Raw genomic sequence first — 13,834 nt, 5'->3', positions numbered from 1 at the left:
GAATTTGAAAACTCTTCAGTACAACACTTTCTGTTGTACGCAAAATCTCCAGGCACATCAGGGGCAACAACTCTTTCAGGGGTAGAAGCTTGCAAGACTCTAACTAAGGCTTTTTAAAAAATGTAGCACATTTATATAGAATTATGACATGTTTAAAACAAGATACAACTTGTGCCATGAAATAATTGTACGATAGTAGAAACAAGCACTATTTATTTTGTTATATAAATGTGTAAGTGCAGAGCAATCCTAAACCTGCCTATTATGAATGAAGTTTTATTGGGTTGATTCCTTAACATGTTTTTAAGGTTGCAAACTGAAGCCATTTTTACTGAACACACTTTCATCTTTAGGGATCTCAATAACATTTGGTACATTTTCCATGTGCTGTTTAGTTCATAAACCATAGAAGTAAACCCTATAATGCTGTAAGTGTAACGTATCATATTTTGTTCATCTGACATAGATTTCTATTACTTCTTTACCTCATTCTAATGAATTTTCACTTACCATTTTAAGAATATAGACATGTTCTCTGTTTTCACAACACAGTTTTTATAACACATATATTTTAGGGGGGAAATCTAATTTGACCCACAATATTGTATTTTGGACTTATTTTTGACACTTCTTTAAAAAGACCCAAATAGAACAAAAACTATAATTTATTATATTTCTGTCTTCATTCTATGCCAAGTGTTGGTGGATTACAGAAAAAAATCTAGGTTTTCTTTAAAAGTTTCTACTAAATATAATAAAAGAGCAACTGACATTTAGATTGTTACATTGAAAAAGATGTACATACTTTAATTGCTTTGTTAGCTTTACCTAAGTCTCTTCAACTATTAAAAAAGAAAGAAAATTGTTCATAGTCAAAAAACAAACATTCAATCAGTTGATACAACATTACAGTACAGCCAACTAACATTGTTCAAAATCTCGTCATCTTATCTCAAGTTCAGGAGTCCTTCGACTAGATTATGACAAAGCTGGTTTAATGTATTTTCAAGTTGGTATAGTTAGATTTTGCAGGACACTGTACTTTCTGTTGATGGCTTCAGAAGAAAGGGATCATGCGACTTGTAAATCGAAGGGCAATCCCAGCCTTTCCTTATTTTTTCATAGTTAGAACAGCATTGTTAAATTAAGCACAACTAAAAATAATTGGAAGCTAGGTGAAGCTGCCATTTGTGTGTGTCAAAACAATTGCGATACGCTATACTAAAAAAAATTGAAATATCCACCTGTCCTCACCACTCTGCCACAAAACTAGCAAAGTCAAAAATTACAAAAGTCTTCAAACTTTTCACTTTTGCAGAATAAAGCAAAAAAGTCTTTGTGCTCCTTACTACCAGAAGCAAAATATCATCTGAGTTACCACATGTAATAGCTTCTGGATGTGTCCACTTGAGTTGGCTTGGTTTCTGCAGAGCCCTCCTTCTCTTTTTCACTGTCACCTTCCCAGAGGTTAATAAGTGGAGGATAGAGTTCATTCAGGGGAATAGATGAGGTCTTTTGCATATACTTTTTCAATGAATGGTGATAGTTTTTCCTCTTAAATCTTTTAGCAACATAGACAGAAACCGAGGCAAGGCTAATAACTGCAAACATTGATCCCATGACTGCAGCCAGAGCTGTACTTGTTTCCTGGTCAGTAATGTCCAGGGCAAATGCTGCATTTTTTGTTGTAACATTAACACAGGACTTCTGAGTTTGCTGATGAATGTTAGATACAGTGAGACAAACTTCATAATCTGTAGAAGGCTGCAAATGCGTGAGGTTGTATTCATGCACATCAACTGGAACCCTAGCAGTATAAGTAATGTGAGGGTTGTCAATTTTCATTGTAGCAGATGACCACTTTAAGTTGGACGTCATAACATTAGAATTAACCTTCCAAGAAACTAAGATTGAATGAGATTCTGCTTGCTTGACATATATTTTCAGCACTTGAGTGCCATCCAGGAGTGTCCCATTCACTCGTATTGTAGCTACTCTTGTATCAGCACCCTCTATATTTTGTGCTACACAGGTGTACCTTCCTGAATCCTCAGTCTGAATATTTGATATTTCCAGAGTCCCTTCGCTGCTAAGTTTGTATTTATCTGAAAGGGTTTCAGCAGTTATTTTATTCCCAAGTGGAGTTACCCAGTAGATCTCAGGTTCTGGCTCTGCCATGGCCCGACAATCCAGGAAGACAGTCATGCCAATGTCCAAATTCAAATGATTAGGAAAGGTATCATGTGAAATCATTGGAAGACATTGATCACTAGAATCCTGTATCAATACTTCCTTGACTTGCTGCCCTCTGTATTCTGGTGGCATAGCACAGAACATCGAGAGAGGTTCCATGAAACGGATATTGGTCTTGTTTGAATTTATCCAGTGGATGACACAGTCACACCTGAGGGGATTACTGTGAATGCTGATTTCACGCAAATTCGGAAGAGATTCCACTGTTTTTTGGTAGACTGCATTCAAGGCATTATTGTTCAGCATCAGGCTTTCCAGAGCAGGAACATTCCGAAAAGCTAAGCGATGAATGTAAGATAACTTTGGGTTATTTGTTGCTTCAAGCTTGGTAAGCTCAGGAAGATTGTCAAGTGCATACCTGTCTACAGAGACCAGCTCTCCCATATTGTTGATTCCAAGTTCTTTCAAACGAAGCATGTTTTTGAAGTCTCCTTCTTGGATTTTATGGATTGGGTTCTTGTTAAGATCCAAAAATTTTAGATTTGGGACCTTTTCCAGTGCAAGTTGAGGAACTTTAGCCAACCTATTGTCATAAAATGATAGGCTTTCCAGACTATCCAAGCCTACCAGCGCATTTCCAGGAATGTCAGTCAGGTACATCCCAGCCAGGACCAAACTCCTTAAATTTGATAGTGGCTTAAAGTTCATATCTAATATTCCAATCACAGGATTTTCACCAATCATCAGAATTTCCAAATTGGGGGTTGAATCAAACCAATTACTATCAATAACTTTCAATTTGTTAGAATTAAGATGAAGTCTTAAAAGATTCTTTAGGCCCGAGAATGCATTTGCAGAAATGGTGCTGATTTGGTTATGGTTTATATAAAGCTCCTGAAGATTGCACAAGTCCTGTAAACAGTAATCTGTCATCTCTGTAATCTGATTCTCCTCTAGGTGTAAAGTAGTCAGCTGAGTAAGATTTGACAGCCCCACATCTTTTATACTTGTGAAATTATTTTGTGAAAAATCCAATTCTGTCAAATTGAAAAGCTGTTGGAGCTCATCTGTGGTTTTGGCAATGTTGTTGCTTTGTAAGAGAAGTACCTGGGTATCGCTGGAAAGGTTACTAGGGATTTTTGTTAAACGAAGATCATTGCAGTCAACGGTTGTAGCTTCCCTATAGGTTGACTGAGGTGTAAACCATGGTCTTATCTCACAAACACACAATTGTGGACATTCATTACTCTGTATGGAAGATGCAGCAAATGGAATTATGAGTAATCCCAGCATCAAATGGCAAATCAATAAAGGAAAATCCACAGGAGCCATATTGGTTTGCTGCAGGCTGTGCTAATTAATCACTTCCAAATAAAAGCAGGTCAAATTTGTAGTTACTGAACAGAATATGTTTTAAATGTTCAGACATCCAGAGAATGGGAGATACTCTTATGATGTTTTTTGAAATAGTTCAAAAGTTCTTCTTTTTTTTTTGACAAACTGATGCTTTTTACTCTGTGCAAGCAATCTTCATTAATTTGTGTTGATATGTCTGAAAAGAAAGAGAGAAATTAAATTAATCTCATATCTTTTTTTTCAATTTAAACCTTCTAATTTCCACATCTTGATGCTATTTGTTATATTGGCCAACACACATTTTGGTACCTCAAATGTTAGACTTGTGTCTGAGTATATTTCACCTACTGATTCCAAAAAAGGCATAGGGCTTCCTCTATCAGCTCTAGCTTTTGAGATAGAGAACATATGTCATCTACCAGTTCCATCTGCTCGCCCATAGAAAACTATGATAGCAATATCTAAGAAACTAGAGCTGATGTGGTCTAGCCTACGCAATTTTTTAATCAGTGCCCCAAATAACCCCAGGAACAGGCCTAAAACAAAGACATTGAAAAAAAAAGATTTTTTTCCAGTCCCATGCCATTTACATTAGGATAATATTGGAAAAATAGTACTGTAAAATAAGCAGTCGACATCTTAGTGGTCCACAGTCTGGATCAGAGTACAATTTAATACAATAACCATACAGTATGTGACACATCTCCACATGTTTAAAGGTATTATCTAACATGTTTCTAGGTGGCCAACAGATAACCAGATAACCTATCTATTTCCCTACAAAGAAATACAGTTAATACAATGTAAAAAATCCAGCAAGTTTAATAGGGTATTTACAGTAGTTCCTTACATACAATGGAAAATGTGATCATGTTATGAAATCCCAGCTCACTTTCTATTTGATGTGGTCAAAGAGGTTCTAATGTATGCAAAAAAAATCTCTTTTAGATATCAATGTATGGATTACTTACTTTTTGATCTGTATGTGCCAGTAAGGATCTTTTATCTATATCATATAATAAATCAAGTTAGAACACTACAGACAGCCCTCAACGTTTACTGGGAAAAAGTGAAAAACTGTGAATAAAAATGCTTTTTTGGCAGAAAAAGAGGTCTCTATCAATTTCTAGGCCCTCCAACAGAATTCTACAGTGAACATACTTTGGAAGATGACCACAAAATCCCACTGGAGGATCTAGAGATTGCCAGAGAAATGTCCTCTCTAAGAATCTCTAAGTCCTCCAGAGTGATTCAGAAAGTTGCACTGGAGGGCCAAGTGATCTTTTGGGAGAACATTTAAATCCTTGAATAATCAAACCTGTAAAAGTCAAGCCTGCAGATGTGAACGGACAATAATCACTCTTAAAAACACGTGGCTAAATTATAGATCAAGGAAAGCTTTTATGAAAATGTTTCACGAACGGGAAGCATTCGTATGGTTTGAGCTCTCAATCACTATCAGCAACCCTGTTAAGCCACAAAGTATTTCTTTCTCAAATATACCATTACTTTACTATAATTGATTTCAGGAATTAATAGTCGCCTTATGAAAATCCCAAGGCACAATATAACCTTTGTGCAGAAAGGAGATTGATTATTCGAAATTATACGCTTAAAACTACTCTGGCTACATCTGTTTATGGGGCTTACTTATCTTATACAGAGCTTATAGGAAAACATACAAACACAGCAAAATTCAGGATCAGCTGCAACTTCAAATCTATTTCTTTGTTAAGATTTAAATCCCATTAATTGTATGCTACATATCATGCCATTGTACATTTCTAGTTTTACTATACAGAATAGCTGATGTTAAGCATTGTATGCACATTTCTCCCCATGCAGCTAGTAAAGTAGTTTGGGAACAAGTTAGGATTGTGGTAATAGGGTCAAAATTGTTACTGAGTTGTGATCATCTATACCAAAGAGTTAACCTTAAGTACTTAGTTAATTATAAGCTGATACAGGACTGAGTCAGAAATTCCAACTGCAACCAAAGCTTGTGGGGGAGGGGAGGAACTGAACTGTAGATTAATAATAATAATAATAATAATAATAATAATAATAATAATAATATTTTATTTGTACCCCGCTACCATCTCTCCAAGGGACTCGGTGCGGCTTACATGAGGCCAAGCCCGCAGTACATCAATAAAATGAAGGCAATAACAAAATAATCAATACAAAACAGTAAAATAAATCTCATAAACAAAAATAAACAATAAACAATAACATACAAGCATTTAAAAACCTATGGTTGGGCCAAATGTAATAATTTAAAAATTTAAAAATAATGCTGGGCATGAACAACATAGGGTATAACTAGGATATGGTTTTCAAAGGAAAATGAGGGCACGTAGGCAATCCTAAATCAATGTTAAAGTGCATTTGAGGACATATCACTAAGAGTTTTCCTTATTCTGGGAAGGCACACTGGAACAACCACGTTTTCAGGCTCCTCCTAAAGACTGCCAGCGTTGAAGCATGTCTGATGTCCTTGGGAAGTGAGTTCCAGAGTCAGGGGGCCACCACCGAAAAGGGGGGACACCAATCGCGCCTGCAAATGAGGTGTGAGCATGAGCAGGGCCTCTCCAGATGATCGAAGAGATTGTGTGGGTTTGTACACAGAAATGCGGTCACGCAGGTAGGCAGGTCCTAACCCGTTCAGGGCTTTGTAGGTAAGAACCTGAACCTTGAATTGGGACTGGAAAATGAATGGCAGCCAGTGGAGCTCCTTAAACAGGAGGGTTGACCGCTCCCTGTAAGAAGCACCGGTTAGTAATCTGTCTGCCGCCCATTGTACCAATTGAAATTTCAGGGCCATTTTCAAGGGCAGCCCCACGTAGAGTGCATTACAGTAATCCAATCTGGAGGTGACTAAGGCATGGACCACCCTGGCCAGATCTGACTTCACGAGGTACGGTCGCAGCTAGCACACAAGTCTTAATTGTGCGAAGGCCCTCCCGGCCACTGCCGATGCCTGGGCTTCAAGCGTAAGTGATGAATCCAGGAGGACACCCAGACTGCGGACCTGTGACTTCAGGGGGAGTGCAATTCCGTCCAGCACAGGTTGACACTCTATACCCCGATCTGGTTTACGATCGACCAGGAGGACCTCTGTCTTGTCGGGATTGATCCTCAGCTTGTTCCTCCTCATCCAGATAGCCACAGTGGCCAGGCACTCATTCAGCACCTGAGGGGCTTCCTTGGAGTTAGATGGCACCCAACTCCAAAACTCCAGATGACCTCTCCCAGCAGTTTCATGTAGATGTTGAAAAGCATGGGGGACAGAATGGAACCTTGCGGGACCCCACAGGTCAAAGGCCAGGGGTCCAAGCAGGTGTCACCCAGCTTCACCATCTGGGAACGACAAGATTGGCACTTGGATAATGATGATGGTGATGGCGAGGATTGTATTTCTATCCCACCTTTTCCTCAGTCCTGGGACACCACACTCCTCTCTAAAATTTATAACTTTAGAAATATACAAAAATAAAATATATTTAAATTACCAAATTAGAATTACATATAAATTATATTATATTATAGTTGTTGAGTACCTTCATGAAATTTCTGACTTATGGTAGCACTAAGGCAATCATATTACAGAATTTTCTTGGCAAGATTTATTCATCGAGTTGCCTTTGCCTCTCTCTGAGGCTGACAGACTTGCCAAATGTCACCCAGTGGGTTTTCATGGCTGAGAGGGGATTCAAAACCTGATCTTTGGAGTCATAGCCCAATACTTAAATTATTATATAATGGCGCAACAGGCAGTTACAAATATCTGACTTACATCTGACTCCCAGTTTCAAACAAGGATGAGACCATAGGAAGTGAGAAAAAATCTACCCCTAGTAATAGAAATTCACTTCTGTATAAGTTATCATGGGGGAAAGATATCTCCACTGAAGCTTTATCACCAATCCTTGTTTCACAAGAAGCCAACATTTTCAAAATCCAATTGTCAAAGTTACAGAAAGTGAGGTGAAATCTTTTGAACAGGGCCACAGACAGAAAATCAAAAATGAGGTAAAGGTTTTCCCCTGACATTAAGTCCAGTTGTGTCCGATTCTGGGGGTTGGTGTTCATCTTCATTTCTAAGCCAAAGAGCTAGTGCTGTCTGTAGACACCTTCAAGGTCATGTGGCTGGTATGACTGCATGGAGCACCTTCCTGCCAGAGTGGGACCTACTGATCTACTCACATTTTCATGTTTTCAAACTGCTGGATTGGCAGAAGCTGGGGCTAACAGTGGGAACTCACGCAGCTCCCTGGATTTGAACCTGCAACCCAAACATTCCAGGGGTGTTAACCCTTCCTGATGCTATCCAAAACTAAAAAAAGAATTGGCTGGAGTTACACTTTAAAAATGTAGCTGTTCCGACTTTCTAATAAATTCAACTTAAGAACAAACCTACAGAACCTACCAGTATCTTGTTCATAACTTAAGGACTGCCTGTATATTATTTATATAATATTACAATACATATTAATAAATGTATCATTATACATTATACTAATTATATTGAATTCTAATTAAACAGGATTAAAAGCAATGTAAAAACATAGGTATTTTGTATTACAGTTAAAAGTTATGGATTCATAATACCTCTATATTAACACTATGGAACCAGAATCATGGCATTACTGGACTTCTGTAATGCAGTATACATTGGGCTATGTACCAAGTTCAGAAACTCCAGATGGCTTCAAACATGGCATCTAGACTGGATACAGGAACATCTAGGACTGAGCATATTATACCTATCCTAAAGTCACTCCACTGGCTGCCAATTACTTTTTGGGCAAATTACAAGGTGTTTTGACCTTGTAAACCTACATGGTTTGAGTCCAGGTTAGCAATAGGAGAACCTTCTGTATTTTAACGAAATATAGCACATTGGTTTTTTAAAAAAGCCCTTTCCCCATAAACAGTTATTTCACAAAGGTCCACTGGGGAAAAAAGTTTTCATCTGTAGCCAGAAGGACACAATGGAAGGACCAGTCTAACCTCACTAGGAAGAGATGTTTAGAGCCAGGGAACAGCCACCAAGAAAGATTATCTTTCTCTAAATGCACATTTGGCCTTTTTACATAATTAGTGTTTACTTTCCCTGAAGTCTCAAAGAAAAATAAAGATGCCAGTTAACCTAGCCAACTCTAATTTAGCAATGGGTTTACTGGAAAAAGACCAGCTTTTAAAAAAATGTAAAAGGTGATACCAAATGAAGAAATTCTGCTCAGCACAATGCAGATATGAAATGTAATGCACACAAGGATTCTGAAAGGTAATGTAAACCTGTAGACAAATAAAGGCGGATTCCTGACATTTTTTCCAAAAATTGTGTCCCTATCTTAGTTTATTTCTCCTCCTCAGACAAGAATATTGCTTGTATCCTTCCACAGAAACTGGGATGTAAAAAAAAGAAGGGAAGGAAGCAAAGGAGGAGCCCTAATGTTCCCAGCTTCATATATCATGGCTTTGTGGTAGCTTTTGCTCCCCATCCTGCTAATTTAGGTGGAATGAAGCAGCAGCAACAAAGGAAACGGTTACATAAAAGGCACCTCCTTCTGCTTCAACTTTACCCTTCCCAAAGCTCTTTTAGTTTAGAAATAATAGTACTCAATGATAGAGTCCCATGCATGGATGCAAATATTCACTTAGTTCTGAGAGCTCCTCTTTCCAGCAGGTGATAATACAATGTTTTGTCTCTTTTCCATTGCTCTTCCCCCATATTTTTTGACTTTGTGTAAATATTTAATTTGTTCAAACATTGTTTTTGAGCAAATAAAATGTTTTTTGTTTCTTTTAGCCAAATAATCTCTCACCACCCCCTAGAATTTAATACAATTCTCCAAAAGTACATATAAGCCATGTACTCCCAAAATGCATAAATTTATTTATTTATTTATTTATTTCGAGTACTTCTACCCCGCCCTTCTCAACCCCCTAGGGGGGACTCAGGGCCTTTGTGATGAGTCAAGGACAAAGAGGCTTTAACATATTGTATAGATTCCTAACTACATGCTCTAACCCAAGAATGGGGAACATGTAGTTTCCTTTTGATGCTATATTGCTCCATCCATCCTTCACCACTGGCTATAGTGGCTAGGACTGGTGGAAGCTTTCGTCCTACATCTACAGTTCTACCCTTTCCTAATCCATGCTCAAAGAAAATGAGGGAACTGAAATGTAAAAGAGAAACCACAGTTCATGCAAACATCCAGGAAGAAAGTTTGGAAAAAAATGCAAGAAATCTAACTTTATAGGAACTAACTTTATCATTACTAAAACAATTTCTTAGAAGGCAATTCTAACTGTTCATATCCTTGTCCTCTAAGATACTGTCCTAGAATTCTAATAAGTTTTAAGCTGGGCTTTGGCCCAGCTGGTTAATCACCAGCAGCAATAAATCTTTCTCAACTGAAAGGTTAGGAGTTTGAACATGGACCAGGGTGAGCACCTGACCTTCAGCCCAGCTTACTGTCCACCTAAGCAGTTCAAAAACAGCCTAGATGTGAGTAGGGAAATTAGGCACCACTTAAGCAGGGAGGTATTTTATGGCACCATAAAAAATAACGGTGATCAAAGAACAGGAGGAAAAGTCTGTGATCAAAAAGGCTTGTCATCATAGAGGATGGAGCAACAACAACCCCCTGTGACCTGAATAGAGCATAACCTCCAGGACGCTGAAGTTGAAAAAATGCCAAGACACACACCTCTATCTGTCTATCTGTTCTGTATGTCTAACAGCACTGAATGTTGGCTGTGTATGTGTTCCATCCCCTTTGGGGTGAGAAAGGTGGGATATAAATGCTGTAAATAAATAAATAAAAGTGCATCTGAACTGTAACTGAACAAGTACAAAATTTGAGATTTTTATTAAAACTTTGGAAGGGGCCATCACAAATTCAAACTGGAATAAGACAGAAACCTGAAACCCACTACAAGTCATCACAAGTAGTCCCAGTGAAGCAACGAGATTTCCCTATGCCTTCAACCTTCATTCAATAAGTGTGCACTGCAATTCAGGACAGATAGTGATACATAGAACTATTATTGCTTAACTTCTGAGATGTTGTTGCAACTGCTCACCTTTCCAGCACTCTCTGCAATGAATGCTGGCAAGTGATTTGAAAAACCTGGATGGAATGAGAAATGAATTGTTGTCTGTGCTTCTGGATATTATTGTATATCATTTTATGGCTGAACACAGAATAACTGTTAAAGCCTCAGCGTAAAGCAATTACACAAAAAGGAACATGTTTTGCATTTGGCCTCATCTAAAATCAGGTCTCAGTTTGCAAAGGCTAATGGAGTTTTCATGGGGAGGGGGAATCATCTGTGAAATTGTTGGTTAATTTACATGAATCATAGCATATTAAGCTAAAGAGCAAGAGTTTGAGTACTCTGGACAACTTGAAAATTAATGGTATCGATGCTGTATCTTAATATTTTATTCTTGATGCTACTTCAATGTGCAATGGTTTAAAGCAATGAAGAAATTGTATAATTTCATGTACTGTACTATGAGAATATGTTCCAAGTTGCCCTGTGGACACCAGAAACTGAACAAAAGTGAACCCTATACATTATTTAGATTCTACTTGGGCCAAGAGGAAACCACAGACATACACTGGAGGACTTATGCCAAGAAATACTTCTAGGGATTGAACATTTTTGGAGCATAAGTGAAATTGGGGGATATCAAATTCTGATACAGGAGGTGTACTGTACATTTGTTTGCATCAAATTGGTTCATATAAACATTCCCATCTTCTAATTTAAAGTTGTGGATTTTTAAATGAAAAAAAAACATTAAATAAAGAACCACATTTTACCAATATGTCCAATATAGTGGACTCAGAATCAGTTCATATATAAAAATGTGTCCAGATATTCCATCGCGCAATAGTGGTAGTACTGAATAGGCTGATATCTCAAAGAGATGCTTTTACTTGTAAAGGACCTTCTTATAGTTATTAAAGTAATTAACTGAAGGGCTGCAGCTCTATCTGAGCTTTAAGATCTTTGGAGGAAGCTTCTCTTTCAGTCCCATCACTTTCTGACATGCATTTGGGAAGAACATGGGAAAAGGCACTCTCAAAGGCAGCTACAATGGTTTAAAATGTCTTACCTAAGGAAGCTATGATGGCTCTTCTCCTTGCTGCCCTTCTGCTGGCAAGTGAAAACTTTTCTAATTCTAAAAGGCTGTTAGGTATTGACTGTAATAGGCATTTAGTAGTGTATTGTCTTGTTATCTTCTGCTTTTTAGTGTTATAAAGTTTAACTGCATTGTAACTTAACTGTTATACATTTTACTGATGCTTATCTGTGGATTTTAATTTGCATTGGGGTTTTTGTCTTACTCTTAAGGTATCAGATCCCATCTGATCTTGGAAGCTAAACAGGCCTGGCTAGTACTTGGACAGGAGGCAACCAGGGAAACCTAGGTTCTGAGGACTATAATTCAGAAGGCGGCAATGGCAAAACACCTCTGTGGGTTTCAAGTCTAAGAAAGTCCTATAAATCTCTTAGGGCTGCAATAGGTCAACATGTTAACAATAATATTTGCAAGGGTGTAGAATTACTGTAACTACCTTGCCAACAGTTAGCTCTCTTGGGACCTCATCGAATGGAGGTCAATAAGCTGGGGGACAGTGGGGGAATCTGTGACGCATCAGGGGTCAGCAGCACATCGTCCCCTTGTCTTCACACAGCATTTTCCAGCTGCCCCCGGCTTCCTCCCATGCTGTCCCTGGCTTAGTGAATGAGAACAAGGATAGGCACTTGTGTTCTCAGGGCTGCCTCTGACCACGCTGCCAAGGTGGAGCTAGGACGGAGCCCCACTGGAAGTAGACCAGGGATCCATCCTGACTGTGTCTTGGCAAGGTCCTAGGATGGGGGAAAAACCCTGTGTGATGTAGTCCCTGGTCTCATTCGCATGCTGAGCAGCAGTTTCTGGAATAGAGATTGGTTACTACAATGTCTAGGTTACAAGTTATCAGTATTCAGATTGAAAGAAGCAATTACCTGTCACATACAGTCCAGCATTGCCATAAGGCAGTGATTCCAATCTCTTTGCCCTGCTGATGGTTTTGAATTTCTAATTTACAGAAGGCCTTGATAACATGGCAAACAGGAATTCTGAGATTTAAAATCCAAAACTTCTGGAGGCCAAAGGTAAAAAGCCAGTGGTTTAAGAGACTGCAAATAATATGAAGAGAAAACTCTGTCTCTGAAAGACTATGAAACAAATGTTTTTGATCCACTATTGACTAAGGCATCCCCTCAAATACAAGCAAAACAAAGAAATATCAACTACCGAGTCCTGTATGCCTTGCCTTTTAAAGTTAGACATCAGCCTCAATAATGGACAGTTGATACTATTTCATGCATAAGAGTAACTGAGAGTGAAATTGGCAGCATAAACTTTTGTATTTCCTCAGTTGTATCTGGAAACTACTTGATCAATTGTATTGTTGTAACGGAGTAAGTAGACTTTGTCTACAAAAGTTTATGCTTCTTTGCAATCTCAGTTTTTGAAATGCTATGAGATCCCTTTGAATATTGATATTCCAGACTAACACAGCTATGTCTTTGAATACTATTTCACGCTTGGTCTAACAGAAAACTGAATGGGAAGAGTGAAAACTTATCTTCCACCACACAATCACTTCAGCTTTGCTTTTATATATGTTGTTCAACAATTTACTCTTATAAGTTTGTTTTCACTGGACCATGACAGCAACCACACAATCATGTGAAAAACAAACACAAATTTTGCTAACCTGAAAGTTTTGCTTTCTTTCTGCAACTCTTAAGTTCTCAAGAAAGCAGAGTAAATAAGAATCACACCAACATTTCAGTAAAGTTAAAAGTGGCATTAGCAGCTATTGGCCCACTGCATATACTAACATGGAATACAGATATGTGTGTCTATAGAAAGCTGGATGGAAGAAGCTCTCACAAAATAAAAGAGACTACAATAGAGGCATTTCAGTTGTGAAGTAGATACAATGGAAAATTATACAGGATATGGTTTAGCTGTTTGAATGTTGTGTTATGGCGATGGGAAATCAGAGTCTGAATCCCTGCTCAACCAAGGTCACCTATCAAGTGCCGCTGGACAAGTCACATTCTCGCAGCCTCAGAGAGGGCAAAGGCTCTGAACAAATTCTGTCAAAAAAACCCTATTGCAGGGATGTCATAAATCAGAAGGCACACAAGAACATGAAAAAGTTTCCCCTCTCACTCATAGAAATTCAAAGATGATCAAACA

General features: G+C 38.2%; 1 protein-coding gene across 1 annotated transcript in view; it reads right to left on the bottom strand.

Moving 5' to 3' along the window:
• Positions 1–649: 649 nt before the first annotated feature.
• LRRN1 (leucine rich repeat neuronal 1) overlaps positions 650–13,834 on the bottom strand; it is a 36,262-nt gene continuing 23,077 nt past the window's right edge. The window contains exon 2 of the mRNA XM_060766309.2: positions 650–3,745. Within this exon, the coding sequence (XP_060622292.2) occupies positions 1,375–3,525 (2,151 nt within the window). The 5' untranslated portion in view covers positions 3,526–3,745 and the 3' untranslated portion in view covers positions 650–1,374. The remainder of the gene's footprint in view (positions 3,746–13,834) is intronic.

The sequence above is a fragment of the Anolis sagrei genome, chromosome 2, assembly GCF_037176765.1.
Source record: "Anolis sagrei isolate rAnoSag1 chromosome 2, rAnoSag1.mat, whole genome shotgun sequence".
NCBI lineage: Eukaryota > Metazoa > Chordata > Lepidosauria > Squamata > Dactyloidae > Anolis > Anolis sagrei.
This window is presented reverse-complemented; position numbering and strand designations above follow the sequence as displayed.